The sequence below is a fragment of the Camelus bactrianus genome, chromosome 9 (assembly GCF_048773025.1).
Source record: "Camelus bactrianus isolate YW-2024 breed Bactrian camel chromosome 9, ASM4877302v1, whole genome shotgun sequence".
In the NCBI taxonomy this organism is placed as follows: Eukaryota; Metazoa; Chordata; class Mammalia; order Artiodactyla; family Camelidae; genus Camelus; species Camelus bactrianus.
Window position 1 is genome coordinate 61,903,320 of NC_133547.1, and position 22,168 is coordinate 61,925,487.

Genomic DNA, 22,168 nt, shown 5'->3' on the forward strand with positions numbered 1-22,168 from the left:
TCCCCACCCCCATCCCCATTGTTTTTGTTCTCAGGAGTGTTTGGTCTTTTCCCTAGATGCATCACCATATAAGGGAGATTCTCTGTTAGAGGGGAAGTGGAAGCTCATTGAGCTGGAGCACAGGAGGATGGACTCAGCAGCTCTGCATAGCAGGCACTGTGTGCCATCTTATTCTGGGGCCACTGGGAAGGAATCAGAGGCCCCAGAATGGGTCACTGTGGCCAGGGGTCAAGTTAGAAAGAAGGGACTGATTACTAGTAGAGGGATAGGGATGGATAACACTGTGTCTGAATGCAAGGATGTCCCTCTGCCTCTCTAGACATTCTGTTTAAAATCCACATATGTCTTTCTAGCTCCAGGATCCTCAGTGTTTTGTTGTAATTGAAATATGACGTTGTGACTCTATTGCCAGAAATGAGGCTGGAGGACTTGATGCTGGAACAGGGCCCAGCCCCCTGACATAAAGGGGCCAGTAAAAGATGCTCTGGACTGTGTAGGGAAGTGGCGAAGGGGTAAGTCTTTGCACTCCTTGTACACTGTCTTCCTCTCCTACCTCTTGGACCTTGGAGGTGGCCTGGGATTCTAGCGAAGTTTGCTTTAGGTTATGGATGGCAAGTGTCAAGGCTCACATACTCTCACTGTCTGCTCAGCTTCCATGGCAAAGGTTGCTACTGATTGATAGCGGCACTTGTTCTTGTCCAGACAGAGCCCCAGAGGTTTTCTCTATACACAGTGCACCAGGCAGCTGATATTCTTTGGTCAGAGTTTCATCATAAGACAAAACCTACTGGCCCTCTGGGTGGAGGCAGTTGACGGTGAGAAGAGAAGGGCAGTTGTGCTCAGAGGGTCCAGGGGCTCATCTCTTTTAGAGGACATTGCCAAGGCGGAGCTGAACCGAGAGGAAAGAAGCAGAGGGGCTGGTCTGCTGAGTAGAACTGGTTGTAATCCGGTTTCAAAGCCATGTGTCTGAACTTGGCATAGGCTGTTTTATACAATGCTCTTTTTTAATATCAACTGTTGTGCCAAGAGTTTATCAGTAGTTATATTTGCCTTTTTTTTTTTAACCAAAATGTATTTTTATTTTGCCTATAGGTAATTTTTTTTAACTGTAAAAGAGTACATTGGCTCTTTCAACAGCTGACACAGTGTACATTTTAAAAATAGACAGCAGTTAACCACTATATATAAAAATAGATAAAGAACAAATTTCTGTATAGCACAGGGAACTGTATTCAATATCTTGTAATGACCTTTAATGAAAAAATACGAAAACAAATGTATGTATATATATGCATGACTGGGACATTATGCTGTACACTGGAAATTGACACATTGTAACTGACTATACTTCAATTAAAAAAAAAAGACAGCAGAGGGGACAGAGAGATGCAAATTTAACCAAATACAAGTTATTGCCATTCTGTAGGTTGTATTACTTGAGACTAGTACAGAAAATAGAAATCATTCCAGATATTTTAAGCAGAAAAGTGTTTAATATATGGATTTAGATGATTTCAGAATTATTGGGATTTAGAGATGCTATGTAATGGTGGGCTAGGTTATTTGAATAAGACTCCCTGCTGAAAATAACGAAGGATGCTAAGTCACAAACCGGCAAACTCAAGGCCAGTTTCTGGATGAACACCTGTAACTAGAGAGTTAAGAGTAATATCTGAGTACCTAAGAGCATTTGCTGTGTCCACACTCAGCTATGCTCCAGCTTTGTAATTACACAGGGCCAGAGAGTTAGAGCTTAGGGTCCAGAGCCTGCTGGATGTGGGGTCTGGTGGGAACCCTCTCTTAGTAAGCTGGGGTGCCAACTGGCTATACCCTCTCGTTAAGGGTAGTGTATTTAGTTTTGGAATGTAGTAGGCCCTATAAGGTCAAAGCTTGGTACTTGAGTTTCCCAAGAGATTCTTTAGAGAAGGATCCAGAACCCAGGGTTGTGAATAACCTGCCTAGGGCCAACCACAGGGGCTGTTTTGCCCCTTCCTGTCTTGTGGGCTCTCTGCATGTTTTGATGGTGCTGGTAGCAGTGGATGCATGAGAAGCTCCTGACCCACATTCAGAACTGTCTTCCCTTCAGGCTTGCTCTTCCTTGAATGGTGCTGGGCTGAGTCCATTTACCTTCATAATGCCTCTCTCACTAGGGGGCCTGCATAGAGTTGGGCTGAGTGGGTGACTGGGTGGCTCCCTTGCAGAGAGGCAGGGTCGGGGTATGGCTGCTGCAGGAGCAGCTTATACACAGTAGCAAGTGTCATGATGAGTCCATCATGGCTTTAAGCGGCCCATCAGACCAGGAAACAAAATCCCTAGCATCAAATATTAGCCCTTATTTCAGACCTAAATGTCAGTTGATGTTTTTTCCTGAAAAGTCTTTCAGGGGCTGTTTTGTAACCACAGCCCCAGAGATCCCTTCTCTTGTAGAGACTGTTGATTTCTTTATCTGGGGCAGGTTCTGATAGGAACAAGACTGCAGGCCTTCTGAGCTGTGACTAAGGTGTTATATGTCAAGATGAAACTGTCTGGTGAGATTCCAGTAGCTCATTGGGGTTCTGGGGCAGGGGACAGGGGCAGTGGTGACTGGCCCTTTGACCTGAGAGGCTTGACAGTAGAGCTTACCTTCACGCAGCCCCCAAGAGCTATCCCAGCCTTGAGGCTGAGGAATTTGTTTCTTGTCTCTTCTCCTCTTTGTCACTTCCTACCAGACCTCCGTGGGCCTGGAAACATGCAGTTGATGGAGCTTAAATTAAAAATGTTTAGGTCTCATAGTCATTGATTCATATATCTTATGCAGCATTTGTTAAGAGTGTCTATGGGGTCCACCTTCCCTCTAAGAAGAAATTGATAAAAAGTAAAAGGAGCTAGGTCTATGTTCTTCACTCTTGTCATCACTGTGTGCTTATGGTGAGGGACTTCTTTCTTCCGGCCCTAACATGAGATGAGGCCAGGATACTCTGATGCTTTACTTTACACTACGCTCTGTGCCAAGCCCTACTCGTCTCACCTGGTAAAGCCAGATGAGGCCGGTGTGCAGGGCCATAGGGATATTCTTGGTGACACTGCGTGTGTATGTATGGTAAAATATATGTAACATAAAATATGCCATTTTAACTATTTTTAAGTATACAATTTAGTGGTATTAATTACATTCACAATTTTTTACAACTATCACTGCTATGTTTTCCAAAACTCTTTCATCACCCCAAACAGAAACTCTGTCCCCATTAAGCAATAGCTCCCCATTCCCACCTCCTCTCAGCCCCTCGTAATCTCTAATCTACTTTCTGTCTCTATGAATTTGTCTATTCCAGATGTTTCATATAAGTGGAATCATACAATGTTTGTCCTTTTATGTCTGGCTTATTTCACTTAGCATATTTTCAAGCTTTATCTATGTTGTGATCTGTATCAGAACTTTATTCTTTTTTATGGCTGTCTGTATTTACCATATTTTGCTTTTATTTCTCTATTCATCTGTTGATGGACACTTGGGTTTTTTACATCTTTTGTCTATTGTGAATAATGTAATGAACATTGGCATGCAAGTATCTATTTGAGTCCCTTTTTTCAACTCTTTTGAGTGTGCACATAAGAGTTGTTTAATTGTTATATGTTTAACTTTGAGGAACCACGAAACTGTTTTCCACAGAGGCTATACCATTTTACATCCCCAGCAATGTGCGAAGTTTCTAATTTCTCTATATCCTCACCAACAACTTGTTATTCCCTCCCTCTCTCCCTTCCATCCTTCCTTCCTTTCTTCCTTTCATAACCATCCTAGGTGTGAAGTAGTATCTCATTTTGGTTTTGGTTTGCAGTTCCTAATGACTCATAATGTTGAGCATCATTTCATGTACTTTTGGGCCATGTGTGTATTTTCTTAGAAGAAATGTCTATATAGTCCTTTGTCTAGTTTTTAACTGAGTTGTTTGTCTTTTTGTTGTTGAATTGTGGAAATTATATATTTTGAATATTAGACCCTTATCAAATATATGATTTGCAGATTTTCTCCCATTCTGTAGGTTGTCTTTTCACTTTCTTGATAATGTCCTTTGATGCATAGAAGTTTTAATTTTGATGAAGTCCAATTTATCTATTTTTTTCTTTTGGTGCTCATGCTTTTGGTATTATATGTAAGTATCCATTGCCAAATTCAAGGTCATGAAGCTTTTCCCCTATGTTTTCTTCTAAGAGATTTATGATTTTAGCTCTTGTATTAAGATCATTGATCCATTTTGAGTTAATTTTTATATAAGGTGTGAAGTAGAAATTCAGTTGTCCCAGCACCAACTGTTGAAGAGACTGTTCTTCCCCCATTGAATGGACTTGGCACTTTTGTTGAAAGTAATTCAGCCATAGATACTGGTTTATTTCTGGACTTACAATTCTATTTCATTAGTCTATATGTCTACCTTATGCCAATACCACACTGTTTTGATTACTGTGGTTTTATAGTAAGTTTTGAAATCAGAAAGTGTGAATCTTTTAACTTTATTCTTTTTTTAAATATTGTTTTAGCTACTTAGGGTCCCTTGCAGGTCCAAATGGATTTTGAGGATTGACTTTTCCATTTCTACAAAAAGGACTGTTGAAATTTTGGTAGGGATTGTGTTGAATCTGTAGATCAGTTTGGAGAGTATTAACAATACTCTGCATTTTAACAATATTAAGTCTTCCAATGCATGAACACGGGATGTATTTCCCTTTATTTGTGTCTTCTTTAGTCTCTTTTGGCAATGTTTTATAGTTTCTAGTGTATAAGCCTTTCACCTTCTTGGTTAAATTTATTTCTAAGTATCTTTATTTATTTTTTTGCTATTATAAATATAATTGTTTTCTTAATCTTCTCTTCCAGTTGTTCATTGTTAGTGTATAGAAATACAACTGCTTTTTGTATGTTGATTTTGTATCCTGAGACTTTGCTGTTTACTAGTTTATTAGTTCTAGTAAGCTGTCTGGTGTGTTGTTTGGGATTTCCTATATATGGGATCATGTCATCTGCAAACAGAAATAGTTTTACTTGTTCTTTTCCAATTTGTATGCCTTTTATTTCTTTTTCTTGCTTAATTGCTCTGTACTTCCAGTACAATGTTGAACAGCAGTGGTGAAAGGTGGGCAGCGTTGTCTTATTCCTCATTTTAGGGTAAAAGCTTTCAGTCTTTCACCAATGGATTTGTTGGCTGTGGTTTTTCAGAAATGCCCTTTATCATGTTGAGGAAGTTCCCTTTTACTCCTAGTTTTCTGAGTGTTTTTATCATGAAGGGATTTTGGATTTTTCTGTCAATTGAGATTATCATGGGGGTTTTTTCCCTTTGTTCTATGTGGTTTATTATATTGATTGATTTTCTTCTGTTGAACTGCCTTTGCCTTCCTGGCATAAATCCCACTTGGTCATGGTATTAATCCTTTTAATGTGTTGTTTGGTTTGGTCTGCTATAGTTTTATTGAGGATTTGTGCATTTATATTCAGAAGGTATATTGGCCCGTAATTTCTTTTTCTTTTGATGTTTTCTTGGTGGCTTTTTGATTACTGTTCCAGGGTCTGCCCCATCTTGGTCTTGCATCTGGGCACAGCACACAGTCCCCAGGCATTCTGTCAAGAACTGAAGTCTCTAGGTCACAACTGGGAAGGAGCCTAGGAGCCCTTTAGTCCAACCTCTCTTCTGATAAGGAGGGAACCTGAGCTGTGGGGTGAAATCCAAGACCCAGAGTTCTGAATTAGGCTGGAGTGTCTGAGACCAGGCTTCAGAGTCTGGAGTGTTGTCTCTAGAGCCCTGCTGCAAAGTGTTCCTGTCACTTTAAAACTTTTCAGGTGCTTCTCTTTAGAAGGCAGGAAGGGAAATGTCAGACTTGTTGCTAAAGAGGTTCCCTGAGTGAAGTGCTTCAAGCTGTCTCTCAGGACTGGGTTGGGGATTACAGCAAAGGAATAGTCTCCTCCCTCTAGGCCTTGTTGTACATCTCTGAAGGGTGTGAAAGTCCAGAGTCCTGGTTTCTAAGGTCCTGACCTCTGTCCACCACCAGGCCTGCCTGGGTCATGGGAGAATCTCCAGTCAATTGGAGATATGTTGAGGCTGTGTCACAGCAGTGGGGTCTTCTGAGGGTGTGCTCTGGGTTGCTCTTGGGATGCACCAGGTGCCATATGAGCTGGAGCCCTAGCTCTTCTGCTGAACATGGATTTTTGACTATTTGCTGCTGTTTCTGAAGGTGTGCTCTTCTGATGCAACTTCTGCCCTCCTGTCAAGGTTCAGGGAAGTGAGTGTACCGAGGGGTTGACCACGAAGGCCAAGTCCTCTGGCACTGAAATGTTGCCCTGGGACAATCTAGGGAGAGGCTGATGGGTGCGAGCCAACAACCTCCTCAGTGTGCAGCCATAAGCTGACTCTTGAAAATGGTTTTTTATGAACTATCAAAGTAATTCATGTTAATTGTGGAAAAATCTGGAAAACCAAAGAGAAAAAAGAAGAATCCAAGCTGTCTAGAGTGTGCTTCCATCTCTCTGTGTGACTGCAGTGGTTTCAGTGGACTGTTGCTTTTGTGGGAGAGTCAGCAGTGGGGTTGGAGGGCAGTATGGGCCCCATTCTGCCCCTGCTGCCTGCAGTGGATGGTGAGAGCTCAGGGTGGACTGGCACTGATATCACCTGAGGGCCTTTGCTGCTGCTGCTTCTGCTCCTCTGTCTTGCTCTCTGACAGATCCCAACCCAGCTTGGCTCAGACAGTGCTCCTTGCAGCCTCTTCTCTCTGGAGCCTGACAGAGAGGTGGAGTCACCTTTCTAGGTCTAGCTTGCATTGTGGTTTTGACGGTGAAGGGTAGAGGCCAACTCATGGCCTCCCTGCCATGGGAGCTTGTCTGTTGTCCTTCTGCACTTACTGGCTGTCTCCCTTCTCTGACCAGTGGTATTCTCCATTTTCCTGCCCTATAGAAGGAGTAAGTCAAATGGGTTTACCTTACTTTCAGTTGTGCTATGGGGTAAATAACTACCCCCCAGCCTACTCGGATATATCCTGGTTCTTGAAAAGAAAGCCGTGGTGGAGACATGAAGTGTAGGGGAGCTAAGCTCTGTCTACCCCAGTCACCTGCTTGGGTCATGAGAGCCCCTGTTGCCTCCCTCCCAGGCGACCAGGACAGCCTGTGTCTGTTAGTGTTCCTAGCATTGCCTGACCTGTTACCACGAAGGAAGCAAATGCTCACTTCCTTTCTCCTTGGCAATCCCAAGTAAACAGGCATTTGTTTTTAGGTATCCCAAGATCCAGGCCTTTAAGGATAGCCTACTTTCCTTTACCAGATTTCCATGCTAGGGGAGCCTCCAGTGCATGAACTAAAGGATAGTGGAGTTGTCCAGTTGTCTGCCAGCAGCCCTCCCGGTGCTCATTGGTCTTACCCTGATCACTGGCTGCCCTGAGGGCTCTCTGGACTCTGGTGGTAACTGAAGAAGCAGGCTCTGGCAGGCCCCGTGATGTGCCCTTGGGCACATGGTGAACTCAGTGGTAGAGGTGATTTGAATCTGGGTATGTCTGATATATTTGGTCTGATATAGGTATATTTCCTGTTCAGCTGTTTGTACACAGTGTAGTTGCCAGGACTGGAGCAGGGCTAGAGAAAGGCTGCTACTGACAGGCACTTAGGCTCCAAAGTTTCCTAGCCTCAAAAAATTGCCCTTTCTTTGGTGACTGGTTGCTCTGGGATGTGTCCTGGGCAGCTCCTTCCCCACATAGTAAGTTCACTGTGTTCTGAAGAGCACTTGGCTGTCTCCATGTCTTGCCATCCCCACTGCTTCTTTCCTTATCTAGCTCTGTCTTCTTCCACTAGGGTGATTTTGGTAGCCTCCAGTTTTGCCTCTTCAGTGCATTTTCCAAATGTGAGTTGTTTGATCAGATGCCCCTTTCTGAATTTTTCCTGCAGCTTCCCATTGCTCTCCCGCGGAGTTCAAACTCCTTAAGCTAGCATGCAAGCTGTGTGTGAATAGCTTGTTTCCTGCTCCAGCTTTAGCTCTTTTTACGTCTGCCCAAGCTGTGACCCAGCCACAATGAACTTCTCTCAGTTCCTTGACCGTGGGGCTCTATGCCTCAGCACATTCTGTTGCTTCTGTGTTTTGTTCCAGCTTGCTTAGATTTTTTTGTGAGTGGATGGTGAAGTGAACTTTCCCCTTGCCTGTTATGTCACTAGCTCTATGGTTCTAAGTCACTCAGTTTCACAGTGCTGAAGTCCAGTGTCAGTAAGAGGGATATTACGGCTGAGTTCAGACCTCACTTACCTGTCTCATAGCTCTGTTATGATCTCATACCAGCTAGAAGTTGAGGTTCCCATTGAAATATGGCTGGGAGAGAGCCTGTGACTTTGGTGATAAAGTTCTTCACCAGCCCATGAATGGATGAACTCTAGGGCTTTGATGAATGTCCATTATGTGCCCAGCACTGCGGTGACTCTGTGCTTTTACTATAAGGGCTGGGGGTTCCTTCCTATAGCCCCTGCATCCTGAGGTGGGCAGCAGACATTGCATCTGTTCTCTCCTCTGTGGCGTAAGACATAGAGTTGGAACCTGTAAACTTAGGCTGTCTCTTGTGCTTAGATGTTTGGTTTGGGAGATTGATCTTTGGGGGATATCAGAACTAAATAAACTCATATTCACATGCTGGGTTTTTTGGCCAGAGATGACACCTTTGAAAAGGCAGGTAAAGGTATTGTCTCCCTGGACCCTAAATTGCCAAGCTTGAAGACAGGAAAAGACTTAATGTAATAACAAATGTTACAGTTGAAGAGAGTGGGCTTGAAACTTTTTTTTGGTGAATCAATACAGTTGCATTGATATGTAGTCATTTATTTTATTGTGGTAAAGTGTATATAACATAAAATTTACCATTTTAATTGTTCTTAAGTGTATGGTTCATTTAGCCTTAAGTACATTCACATTGTTGTGCAACCATCACCATCATCCATCTCCAGAACTTTTTTCATCTTGCCAAACTGGAACTCTGTATCCATTAAATGATAACTTCCTGTTCTCCCCTCCCCCTAGACCCTGGCAACCACCATTCTTTCTGTCTCTATGAATTTGACTACACTAGATACTTCATATAAATGTAATCATACAATATTTGTCTTTTTGTGATTGGCTTATTTCATTTAGCTTACTGTCCTCAAGGTTCATCCATGTTGTAGCATATGTCATAATTTCCTTCCTTTTAAAGATTGTATAATATTCCACTGTATGTATATATCACATTCTGTTTATCTACTCATCAATAGACACTTTCCACCAAGTTAGAAAACAAAAGATAGTATAGAAACACAACTGTTTTTTGTGTGTTGATTTTGTATCCTGTGACGTTGCTGAATTTTTTTGTTAGTTCTAAGTTTTTTGTGGAATCTGTAGGGTTTTCTATGTATGGGATCATGTCATCTATGAAGAGAAATAGTTTTACCTCTTCCTTTCCAATTTGGATGCCTTTTATTTCTTTTTCTTGTCTAATTGCTTTGTTTAGAACTTCTAATACTCTGTTGAAAAGAAGTGGCAAAAGCAAGCATCTTTGTCTTGTTCCTGATCTTAGAGGAAAAGTTTTCCGTCTTTTATCATTGGATATGATGTTAGCTGTAGGTTTCTCATATATGGCCTTTATTTATTTACTTAATTAAAAAATTATTTTATCTTTTTTTTTTTGTGAAGGGAGGTAATTAGGGTTTAAATTTTTATTTATATATTTATTTTAGAGGAGGTACCAGGGATTGAACCTAGGACCTTGTGCTTGCTAAGTATGCGCTCTACCACTTGAGCTATATCCTCCCCCCCATATGGCCTTTATTATGTTGAGATAATTTCCTTTTATTCCTAGTTTGCTGAGTGTTATTGAGAAGTGATTTATCGTACCATATAATTCACTCAGTACAGTGTACAGTTGAGTGTTTTTCAGTATATTCACAGTGTCATATTTTTTTCCCTCTTTGCTTATGTCAGACTAGTTGGATAACAGTTTTTAAGTGTATGAAGGCTTGCTGGAAGGCTGCATCTTTTTGTAATTTTAGAACATCGTACTTTTGGGAAAGACTTAATGTCACTCAGTGTTTGAAAAGTTGGGACTCATTCCCTTTGAACAGTAACTTATCTCCGATCTCATATGAACATGCATCTTAGGCTCCTGTGGGGCTGCTCTCTGTGTCATTGACACTCAAGTGGCATGGCCTCCAAATGTGGATACTGGTCTCCTCTGGGTGCTCTACCCTTAGTTTATCTACTCAGATTCTCAAGTTGACCCTGGGGTTTGTACAGAGGCTCTGGGCTATCCACTCATAAACACTGTCCCACCTGTGGGGCAGAGTCTATAGAAAGGTGTTCAGAGCTAGCTGCCAGAGGTGGAAGAGGCTTCCCCTAAGCAATTTGTGTTTGAGTGCATGTGCCTTAGTAGTTCCCTGTTTCCATGGAAAGTTGTGAAACCAGAGCCCTGTTGCTGGTGGCCAAGCATATGCTTCCTGAATGACCTTTGACCTCCCCTATTTGCAGTAACCTTAAGTGGTTAGGGTCACCCAGGAAGCACATGTGCTCCAAACACAAGCCGTCATCTTAGTGTCAGGAAACCTACATGCCAGGGATGGGATCACATGTGGTGTTGGGTAGAGGCCAGGCCCCTCTGAATGGGGCAGGATGAGTGGCCTGGCATTCAAGATAGGAAAACTCCTGGCTGTGTTGCACTTGTATATGTTGATTGATGACTGCAGGGCAGTTGGGGTCATTTGCTGCTTGGTCAGCTGTGGCATACAAGGGAAGGGAGCCAACTTTTGGTAACCTCCTCCATGTAAAGTAAGGAAGCTTATTATTTGGGCTGCTGTTTTTTCTGGGAAGATATGCAGGTTTTAGTGTAATGGAAATCCTGCTAGCAAGTTTACACAGCTTTGCTCCTGATGGTCCTTCAGGGTCCCCTTCTGGCAGGAGGTAGCAGGCAGTTTGAGATCTTTGAGTCCTTTGAACCATGGAAGTTATTATTTGAAGTGCTGTTCTTTTTACTTTTCTCCTTTTCCTTCCCTCCCTCTTCCCCTGACCCTTGCAAGCCAATTATTAGGGCCATGTATTGATTAGTGTCTTTTACCCATTCTTACCTAGCAAGGTAAGGGTAGCTGGTTTCAAAATGGATGGGTCAGAGCCTTTCCTCCCTGCTCCTCCAAAACCAGAGAAGGGTAATGGGGCACTTACTGCAGATGGAAGGCTCACAGGTTCAGGAGTACCATGTTGTGGGTACTCCAGTAATGTTAGGTTTTTATTTATTTTTTTTAGTGGAGGTGCTGGGGATTGAACCCAGGACTTTGTGCATGCTGGGCAGGCACTCTTCCCACTAGGCTATACCCTCCTCCCACTCCAGTAGTGTTAGGAAAGCAGGTACATATGGTGCATGAAACCTGCCAAGAGAGAAAAGGAATAGTTCAGGATGGAGAAATGTATGTGAAATGGTTCCTTGCAGAATTATAACAGGGAACAATTGGAATGTAAATGTACAGCTAGTTGAAAATGGTCAAAATAAGCCAATCCCATTTAATGGCTTTAAAAAAAAGCATTTTTTTTATTGTGGTAAAATATACATAACACAAATTTTACCATTTTAACTACTTTTAAATGAACAGTTCAGTGGCTTAAAGTACCTTTACATTGTTATACAACCATGAAGTTATACTTCAGCCATCTTGGTGTTTTCAGTACTGTGAGCTCCTCAACTACCTGTTGATGCTCGTATATGGTTAATATCAGACATCACATTTGGGTTTCTACTATTTTACTCTTAGATAGTGGTGACTTGCCTCTTTTATTTCTAATTTCTTGGAGGCAATACCTCACTGTTTCTTTATATATTACAAATATTTAGACTAAAAAAACTACTTATTTTCTTTTCTGATTTGCCCTCTGATGAGTGCCACTGAGATATCTTTGGCAGAGTTCCCAGCATGGGTCCCATCTTGCTGTGGCTGCCTTAGTTGTTTAGGTACCTGGGTGGGAGAAGTTGGGGGGATCTCTAGGGGTTCACACACCACCACCTTCAACTTTGAATGGTTGAGGAGGCCAGTGGTAAATGTATGGGGTGAGGATAATGAGTTTGGAGACCCCAGAGAAGAAGCCCTGTGTAAGGAGTCTTTATGATCCTATCCAGATCCAACCAGCTGTACTTTTTCCATGTCTTGATCCTTGCTGAAGAGTAGATTGCCCTGTGGGCTTGATCGTGCATTATTCTACCAAGTACTACCAGGGATTGAACTACTTACTTTAAGCACTTCTTGGGAATAGATTCCACCGCCTTTGCTGCAGCCAGAAACCAAGGCACTGGAAACAGTGATTCCAGGAAACTTTCCTCTGAAACTGAAGCCAGTGGTTCCTGGTTACAGACACTACCTCCTGTTTCTTCAGCTGCTTAAGGCATTGAGATGATTTCTGTTAGAAAAATCAAAATGTAAAGGTTTGCCAAGAACCACTAGTGTGTTAAAAGAGTCTTTACATTAATTACTTTTCCTGTTTTTCTGTCTTACCAAGAAATATTTGAGAAGGTAGATGCATAATCATTTGCTAACCAGAATTTGTGTGTGTGTGCTTTTTCAAAGGTACATGGGAATAGGACTCTCAGCTCAAGGCGTCAACATGAACAGGCTTCCTGGTGAGTCATTGGTTAAGAAAACATTTGTTCTACTCTCCTGATCCATTCTGTGATGAGAGTCATGGTGGCAGCCAGCGGACTGGAGAGGACTTTGTTTGCTGGCTGCCTACTCCAAGCCAAGTAATTGGGTGGAGGATTCTGAAAGGTGGACATTGGGCTGTGATGGTGTGGGCTTCCATTCCAAAAACTAATTGGCAAGTGATTGTCCTTCATGGAATTTGAACTGTTTACAGTCAAAAACTAAGCGACCTGAGCTTGCTCCCAGTGGGGATACGCCTCAGTAGCCCTCACTCCCATTGGCCTTTGCTTGCCAGCCTGGGATGCCGGCATATACAGAGAGGAAGGTTGCCGCCAACCTTGGTTCCTTTTTTACTTTACCGTTAATGACCAAAGTCTTTAAGTGACCTCCCTCATGGAACATGGTTGAGGTGATTTCTTAATAAATTGGATGCGCACAAGACTTAAGTTTACAGTCCACAACCTCAGATTTGTGGAATGCCCTGGGCTCTGCAGATGGGCCTCTTTTACCATCCAGGCACCCTTTCAGCTGTTTTCTGCCCAGCAGCTCATGCCCAGTCCCAGGCTAGGCACAACTGATGGGACAGAAGCCTCTACTTGAAGCTGGTCGGTTCCAGAAGATGGTCCTTAGTCACTTTGTACCTTGAATGGCATAAGTGACATGGTACAAGCTACCTGGACACTGTCACAGAGGCAAGCAAAGTCCCTATGATTTTGCCCAGGGAACTCTACTTTCTGTGCCTCTGACACAGAGAAGGCAGCTGGCTTTTTCCAAAGAGGGAGTAGCACTTAAGCCTCATGTCTTTTCCAGTCTATGTTGAATATCAATCAGATTTTTTTCTAATTGACTAATTTCAAGTACTTGAAATCTAGACTTGCTCAGGATTCAAATAATTGTCGGGAACCTGACTTTTTAAAAAATTGGCTTTGATCGGAGCAAAACTAGCCTTTAATTATTAATTAGAATGCGTATGGCATGTCTGGCTTCTTTGTGTAGCATGTAGCTGTGATCTTTGTTATACAAGTCCCTGGCCTCGACTGACTAGATGTGTCTACAGTGTCTGTAGCTCTGCCTCTTAGTGAACAAGGAGCTTAGAAAAATAATTTCCCATCAAGGGTAAACTGATTCTTAATACTTTTCTTGCTCTAAATATGCTGTTTGAACTTTTGCGCAGCTTTGGTGGCAGAGAAAAGAGGCTTTTATAGGTTTATTATACAAAAGTAGCTACTATAATCTCTTATTGGATGGCACTTTAAGCAACCTTGAACGCTGCTTAAGTAAATTTTTATTAATCTACGTAAATGGATACTATCCAGCCATGAAAAGAAAGAGGAGGCTCTTCAAATACTGATTTGGAGTAATTTCTGGGATGTATTGTTAAGAGGCATAGAACAATGTATATTATGCTACTGGATGAGCAAAAAAAGAGGGAAAATAAACATAACTGTATCTGCTAGTACATGCGTAGAATATCTTTGAAAAGCTACAGAAAAACTTGTGATATTGGCTGTCACTTGGGACAGGTTGGCTAGGGATAGGACTGGAAAGGAAGTTTTTCATTTTTGAAGATTTCAAATTTTCTTTCATGTGAATATATTATGTTTTAAAAATATAAATAAAATTAAAATAAAATTACCAAAAGCAAATTCCCCTGCAGTAAGAAACCCTCACACCTGGCTTTCAGCTTGTCTTGGAATGCCTTTTACCATGTGCTAGGCGTGGTGTTCTGAGTTCCACATGCTTGTCCTTCTTTAGTAAGAACCATTTTTGCATGGCCATTGAGTTTGAGATCCATGGATTGGAACAGATGAGATAGGAGGGGTTCAAGGTCTGCCTGGGTTGACCTGAATCTCTTTGAGATGGAGCCATGTAGAGCTGGCTTAGTCTGTTTGCCTCGTTCATAAGATGGGGCTTTTGACCCCTCTGGGCTGCTTAGAGGTCACCTGAAGGTCATGTGCTTTGACATTGTTAACCGAACACTGCTGTGAAGTCAGACCCTACGTGGGCACAGAGGCTGGCTCTGTAGGGAGAAGGGGCCTGGAGACAGTGGATAAGGTATCAGTCCCCACTGTAGCTTATCAGGAGTGCTGGCACCTTCTTTACATCTTCACTGGTGCATCTCTTTTTGGCAAGAGAAAGGGGCCTTGGTGTTTTGTGGGTATTGCATCAGTCTTCATTTTCACTCTGCCTGCCAGTTCCCGAGAGTTTTCCTTCCTGCCATATTTGATCATCTTCCCGATTATTTCTTAAGGTGGAAAGTAGGAATCAGGTTGCATCTAGATAGGAATTCTCCCTAGGAAGGATGGATGCCTCTGGTTTTCCCAGTTACAGGGCTGGCTGAATGGCTGGACAGACCTAGCACAGGACATTTGTAGGAACAGAGGGAAGACAGGAATGATGGTGGATCTGCCACCGTTCATATCATTGCTGGGTTTGGAAGATTAGAATCCCCTTCGGTGCTTTCCATTTTCTGGGGTCACACTTTTTTTTTCGGTGATGCACATAACATTCTCCAAAACACATACACGTGCACATACACATATCATCATTCATAAACAGTTAGACCTGAAACTACTTGCATGTATTTAGGTATTGAGGTGAGAGATGGAGAATGAAAGCAGCTAAGCCTGTCTGCCAGTTCCTTCTGATTTCTAAGAGGCCATTGGTTGAGTTGAAGGCTATTTGGACTGTTTGGATATATGGTTGGTTGGAGGGGATTGATGGGATTAGCTGTAGCTGTGTCTAGAATTTGAGACTTTGGTGTTAACTTCAGATGACATATTTGAGGGTTGATATGTCTCCTTGATAGTTTAGTGGAGAGTGGCGATTGGGGTAGTTACTCTAGCTTCACAATGGTGTTTCAGCCTGACACTTAAGGGCAAATAGGAGTTTGCCAGATGTTTATGAGCGATGGTACCATAGGGCCTGTGAGTGGATCCCAAGTTGCCTGAGAGAATGGCTTCCTGGGAACAGTCAATGAGCCAGTTGAGGGAAGAGTCTTGTGTTCCATGGCAAGGGGGCCTGGACTTCTTTATATAAACAGTGGATGCTGCAGGAGTGATTTGAGCAGGGACAAGATGTGATCAGATTTGCTAGTTCAGGAGTGAACCAGTGTAGAGGAGGCCTTCCAAAGAGGTCAAGGCTGGGATGGGGCTCCTGGGTAGTAAGAACTCTTAAGAGCTCAGGCATATCAGGGAACTTCAAGAGGTGGTAAATTATGGTTTAATAAAAAGACTCCATTTCCTTGTCCTAAAATATTTAACTGGAAACATTTCATTAGAAGTGGACAGTTAAATTTGTAAATACCTTTTTTTTCAGTTTTATTAGGTAGAATTGTTAGTTTGCACATATACAGTATATTGCATGTAAGTACATATATACAATATACTGCACACATTTTTAAAAATTTACATATATGTACTGTTCATTGTTTCTAAGAACAGTTTAGAGCTTTAGCTTTTTAAACTTACATAGTTATCAAAGGAATATAGCCAACCACAAAATAAGAATCAACAGAATGCAGTAATTCAATCATAAAGACACTCAAATGTGCTTACACATATTGAAGAAACCAATCATCTAGGTTATAAATAATTAGTTCATTTGTTTCCTTTTTTTTTTTAAGATTCCACATGTAAGTGATATCATATGGCATATTTCTTTCTCTTTCTGGCAGTAAATGCCTTTTGAGTGTCTACTGAGATAACTCAGTATATCTAGTTTATTTGTGAAGAATCCTACTAGGTCATTGGGAGGGATTCCTTATTGTCATTGCTGTATATGTAGATTATTTTCTTTTTGCAAGTTTAGAAAAAATTTACCAGTGATTCCATCAGAGTCAGTTGGTCTTTTGGGGAGGACATTTTTTGATGTCTTCTTCCTCTCTTGTTAGCTTGTTTAGGTAGCAGCTTGTTTCTTGTGGCATCACTTTCAGTATATTTTGCTTTGGCCATCTGATCTTTCAATTTATAGGAAAATGACTATGATTAATATTATGAAAACCTAAAAAATCGTCTTCATGATTGAACTTTTAGATTAATTAAATCCATTTTATTTATTTAAAAAAGAACAATTACTCTAATCAAGCTATTTTCTTATTTTAAGATTGAGATATAATTAATATAACATAAAAATTCACCTCTTTAAAGTGTACAATTCAGTGGCTTTAGTATAGTCACAAAGTTGTGCTACTGGCACTACTAATTTCAGATTATTTTCATCGTCCCAGAGAGAAACTCCAGACCCATTCATTAGCAGTCATTCCCTGACTTTCCCTCCCTCTAGTCCCTGGAAACCACTAATCTACTTTCTGTCTCCGTGGATTTTCCTATTCTGGACTTTTCATATCAATAGAATCGTATAATATGTGACCTTTTGTGACTGGCTTCTTTCAGTTAGCATAATGTTCTCAAGATTCATCTAAGTTGTAGCATGTATCAGAACTTCATTCCTTCTTTTTTCTTTAACACGTGATACATTCTTAATTCATTCAATACACATTTGTTGAGTACCTAAAATGTGCATTGTTCTAGAACTTGCACGTTGTTTTGGGTCTTATATCCTAGTACAAATGGATATGCTTATAGAAGTTCTAAGACAGAATTCGTATAGTCCATATGTTTGGTTTTCTCTTTTTTTTTCTTTTTTTATTGAAGTATAGTCAATTTACAATGTTGTTTCAATTTCTGGTGTACAGGATAATGTTTGTCATCATTCCTTATGGCAGAATAATACTTTGTTATATTGATATATCACATTTTGCTTATCCATGCATCTGTTGATGATTATTTGGATTGTTTCTACCTTTTGTCTGTTATGATTGATACTGCTGCAAACATTTGTGTATAGGTTCTTTGCAGACATGTGTTTTCATTTGTCTTGACTATATACCTAAGAGTGGAAATGTTGGGTCATATGGTAACACTTTATTAATCATTTGAAGAACTGCCAGGCTGTTTTCCATAGTGGTTGCCCCATTTTACATTCCTGCTAGCAGTGTATGAAGGTTGATTTCTCCATATCTTTGCCTACACTTGTTATTATCTGACTTTTTATTGTAGCCATCCTGTTGGGTGTGAAAAGCTATCTCATTGTGGTTTTCATTTTATTTCCCTGATGACTCATGATGTCAAGTCTATTTTTATGTACTTATTGAACATTTGTATATCTTCCTTGGAGTAATGTTTATTAATATCTTTTGTCTATTTTTAATTGGGTTTTTTATCTTTTTATTATTGAGTTGTATGAGTTCTTTATATATTCAGGATACAGATTTCTTTTCAGTTATATGATTTGGAAATCTTTTCCCCCATTTTTTAGGTTGTCTTTTCACTTAAAAAAATTTTTTTTGGTGGGAGGTAATTAGGTTTATTTATTTATTTATCTTAGTGGAGGTACTGGGGATTGAACCCAGGACCTTGTGCATGCTAATTAGGCACATATTCTGCCACTGAGCTATACCCTCCTCGTCTTTTCACTCTCTTGATGTCCTTTGAAGCATGTGTTTATTTTGATGAAGTCCTGTTTATCTATTTTTTTCGCTGTTGCTCATGCTTTTGGTATCATAGCTAAGAATCCTTCACCAAATCCTAGGTCATGAATATTAAATATATTTTCTTCAAAGAGTTTTATAATTTTACTCTTATATTTAGGTTTTTGATCCATTTTTAATTTATTTTTGTTTATAGTGTGAGGTAAGGATTCATCTTCATTCATTTGCATGTGGCTGTCTAATTGTCCTAGCATCATTTGTTGAAAAGACTGTTCTTTCCCCACTGAATAATTTTGGCACCTTTGTCAAAAATCAGTTGAGCTGGAGGGGAGGGTATAGCTCAATTGCAGAGTGTGTGCTTAGCATACATGAGGTCCTGGGTTCAGTCCCCAGTACTTCCGTTTAAAATATTATAAATAAATAAATAAACCTAATCTCCCCACCCCCCAAAAAAAAGAAAGAAGGAAAAAAATCAATTGAGCCAGAGACGTATGGATTTATTTCTGGATTCTCAATTCTGTTCCACTGATCTATGTATATTTTTCCTTGTGCTTATACCATACTGTTGCCTTGAAGTAAATTTTGAAAGTGGGAAATGTGAGTCCTTCAACTTTTTTTCCTCTTTTTCAGGCTTGTTCTAGCTATTCTGGGTCCCTTGCAATTCCATATGAATTTTAGAATCAGCTTATCAATTCCTTTAAAGAAGTCAGCTGAGATTTTGGTACGGATTGCATTGACTCTGAATCTGTATATCAGTTTGGAAAGTATTGCCATCTTAACAATGTTAAATCTTTCAGTCCATGAGAATAGGATGTTTTTCCATTGTATAGATCTTTAATTTCTTTGAATAATATTTTGTAGTTTTCAAAGTAAGTTTTATGTTTCATTTGTCAAATTTATTCCTATTCTTTTTGATGCTACTGTGAGTGGAACTGTTTTCTTAATTTCATTTTTAGGTTATTCATTACAAATATATAAAATGTAATTGGTTTTTGTATATTGATTTAATATTATAATCTTTTTTGTATGTTCTGGATTCAGTTTGCTAGTAGTTTGTTGATGATATTTGCTTTTACTTTCTTTTTTTGGTCCTTCTTTCCTTTGGTTTATTACTTTACTTTTCCCCATAGTATAAGTATAGGTATATCATTATATTTTAATTTTCTTGCTAATAAAGATAGATGTTTATTGTATTTATTGCATTCTTTATCCTCCACTTTCCTCCTGACCCAGGTTATATTAAAGAGAATAGAGTGCTCTGTAATTTTCACTATTGGGCACTATTTAATTATATGTTTAATTGGCTGAGCCTGACTTTATTCCATCATGATCAGGAATATGATGTAGCCTGCCTTTTTAAAAAAATTACGTCATGCTGATTTATACTCTAGTACATCAAGTTTTATGAAATATATAGGTATAGAATTTGTTCCTGATCTACCATAGTTTTCTTATACATCTGTTTTTCTTATTCATTTACGTATCTATATATTTTATAGATTTATTACCAGAGGTTAAAAGAATTTTGAAAATGATGTCACCTACAGCCTTGAGCCTAGCCAAAAGTTTTGGGTTGAAGAGTTTTAACAGCTGTGGGTCTGATGGCTGGTGCTGGGTTGGGGAAACAGTGGGTGGGTGTACCGGGAGCCACTGAGGGGTTTAAGCAGGGGTGTGACCTGGAAGGGCAGGAGTAGATGCAAGGAAGCCAGTTAGGAAATTCTCAGTGGCCCAATAAAGCATGACAGTAGTATCTTGGACTAGAGAGATGGGGAGGAGAGGACAGGATTGAGCACTGTGGGAGGTAATTCAGCTGGGTTTAGGGTCTTCAGAGTAGTGGGTGATTAGACTACAAGCTACTCGTGATGTGCTTTGAGTTTTGCTGGTACTTTGTTTCAGGAAGGCTTTCATTAATAAAATGGTCCAGTGATGGCCACTTTAGATGCCAAGTCTCAGTGTCATTTGGAGCAAGTGGGAGGGCATGAGCAACCCTTGTCTGAGTTAGTCCAAGAAGTAACTTAGGAAGTCCAGCCTTGGCCTGCCCAACTGCTATTGTCAAGAAGTACTTGGCCTTGGGCTCTCAGTCCTGCCTTTAATGAGTCCTTGGAAAAGAAACTTATGAGGAAAGAGGAAGCCCAAGTGTAGAACTGAAGCCACTTTTCATATGGTTCCTCATCTGTTTGAGTGAAAACAATAAGAACAGATGATGAACTGGCCTGACAGAGTGCCTCCACCTTTTTCTCTCTGAAGTGAGTGCTTCTTGACTATAGGGGATAACTCCTCTCTCTCCTTTCGTCCTCTGCCTGGGCTGCTTGTTTCTCTGGTTTCTTTTGGATCTTGTTCTTAATTAGAACTTAAAGTAGCTGGATGAAGTGGGTATGGAGGCAGTGGAGGCAGTTCTCACCTTCCTTGAGGAACCCAGCAGAATCTGTGGCCTTTGAATGGTTGGCTTTGCTTTGCCAGGACCTGAAAGTACAGTTAAGGGGCAGCAGGTGGGCCCTCTAGGCAAGAATATGCAACTCACTCCTGCCTCTACTCTGTCTTTGAGCATATCATGCTGCCAGAAAACTGTTCTTTTCTTAAGATCCAGTAGACAATGAACTCACTTGGCTCCAAGATGAGGTTATCTTCCTGCAAAAACCAGATCCTCATTTTGTTCCCTGTTTTTGCTGACAGTCACTGTCCACCCTGGCCTCTAAGTGAGAGTCCTCAGAGTAATCATCATTCCTTCCCTTTCCCTCACCCCTTGGTTCTGCTGCTTCCCAAGTGTCTCTTTAATCTGGCCCCTTTCTCTGTCCCTCCTCCACTGGGCCTCTAGTCTCTATAGTTTCTCCACTGGGCTGTTTCTGTGGCCTCTTGATTAATCTCTACCTTTGCTCACCACTCCCTGTGTGTACTCTGTCTTGCCTGCTTTAGACCTATGACCCCTTAGTCCACAGGACGTAGATGCTGTAGGCACTGCTTAGCCTCTTCTCCCCCCTTGGCCTTCTACACATGCTGCACACCAGCATGTCTGCGTGGGATGCCAAATGTCCTGCAAACATTTCCTGCTCTGCCCTTTGACAGATGCCCTTCTTGCTTGTGACCCCTGTGCAACCCTGTCTGACCCCTTCAGCCCAGATCACATCTCTGATGACACTTGCCACCCTGTGTTATGTGACTCCTTCACATTTACCCAGCTGTACCCTTGCTGGGTTGTGAATTCTTAGGACTGGACTACATCTTTATCACCACTTTCCCAGAGTTAGCACAGATGCCCTTAGGCTACTGGAGCAGACCATTCCCGCATTTCACTCTGCTTTGCCTCAAAGCAGTGGTTTCAGCGAGCCAAGTGTGGTCTGATCTGCAGCCTGCCTTGGGCTAGAGGCCTTCATTTGGAGTTCAGCCTCCCTAGACTGCCCTATTGTGGTGCTGATTGTGCGTGGGGACTCTGCCACCACCTTCTGTCTGTAGGAGGAGTGACTGTCTCCTCTTTTCTGTATGTCAGGGCTCAGTATCATTGAACCAACTGCTAGCTTACATTTGCTCATGTGAGGAAACAAACCTCTAGGGCTGTGGTTGCCTTCTGGAGAGTGTATCTCAGTGGTCAAGAACATGGACCCTGGAGCCACACTGTTTGCATTTGCATCCTGGCAGCTGTGTTATCTGGAGCAAGTTACTTAACTACTTTGTGTCTCAGTTTCCCCATCTGTAAAATGGACATAATACTAGTACCTAACACATAGGATGGTTATGGGGATTAAGTGAGTGCTTAATATGCTTAGAATAGTGCCTGATACAAAAAAGGGGTACACAAATGTTAAATTTTGTTGTTATTGAGAAAGGTATTTTTCTTACCTGAGGAAAGAATTACCTATACATTTAAAATTCTTTCATGGATGTTTGTACATCAGAGTGGAGATAGGTGTAATCTAAACTACGTTTTCTCTCCAGTGCTGTGTTTTCTGTATTTTAGTAGACATATTTAGTACTTTAGCTGGAGTTGAATTATGGAGGACAAAGATGCCACAGTAACCAAAGTCTGGATGGTGATG

At 41.1% G+C, this 22,168-nt stretch overlaps 1 protein-coding gene across 1 annotated transcript in view; it reads left to right on the plus strand.

Moving 5' to 3' along the window:
- RANBP10 (RAN binding protein 10) overlaps positions 1–22,168 on the plus strand; it is a 60,462-nt gene that overhangs the window by 6,284 nt on the left and 32,010 nt on the right. Inside the window, exon 3 of the mRNA XM_010962488.3 lies at positions 12,575–12,627. Within this exon, the coding sequence (XP_010960790.3) occupies positions 12,575–12,627 (53 nt within the window). The remainder of the gene's footprint in view (positions 1–12,574; positions 12,628–22,168) is intronic.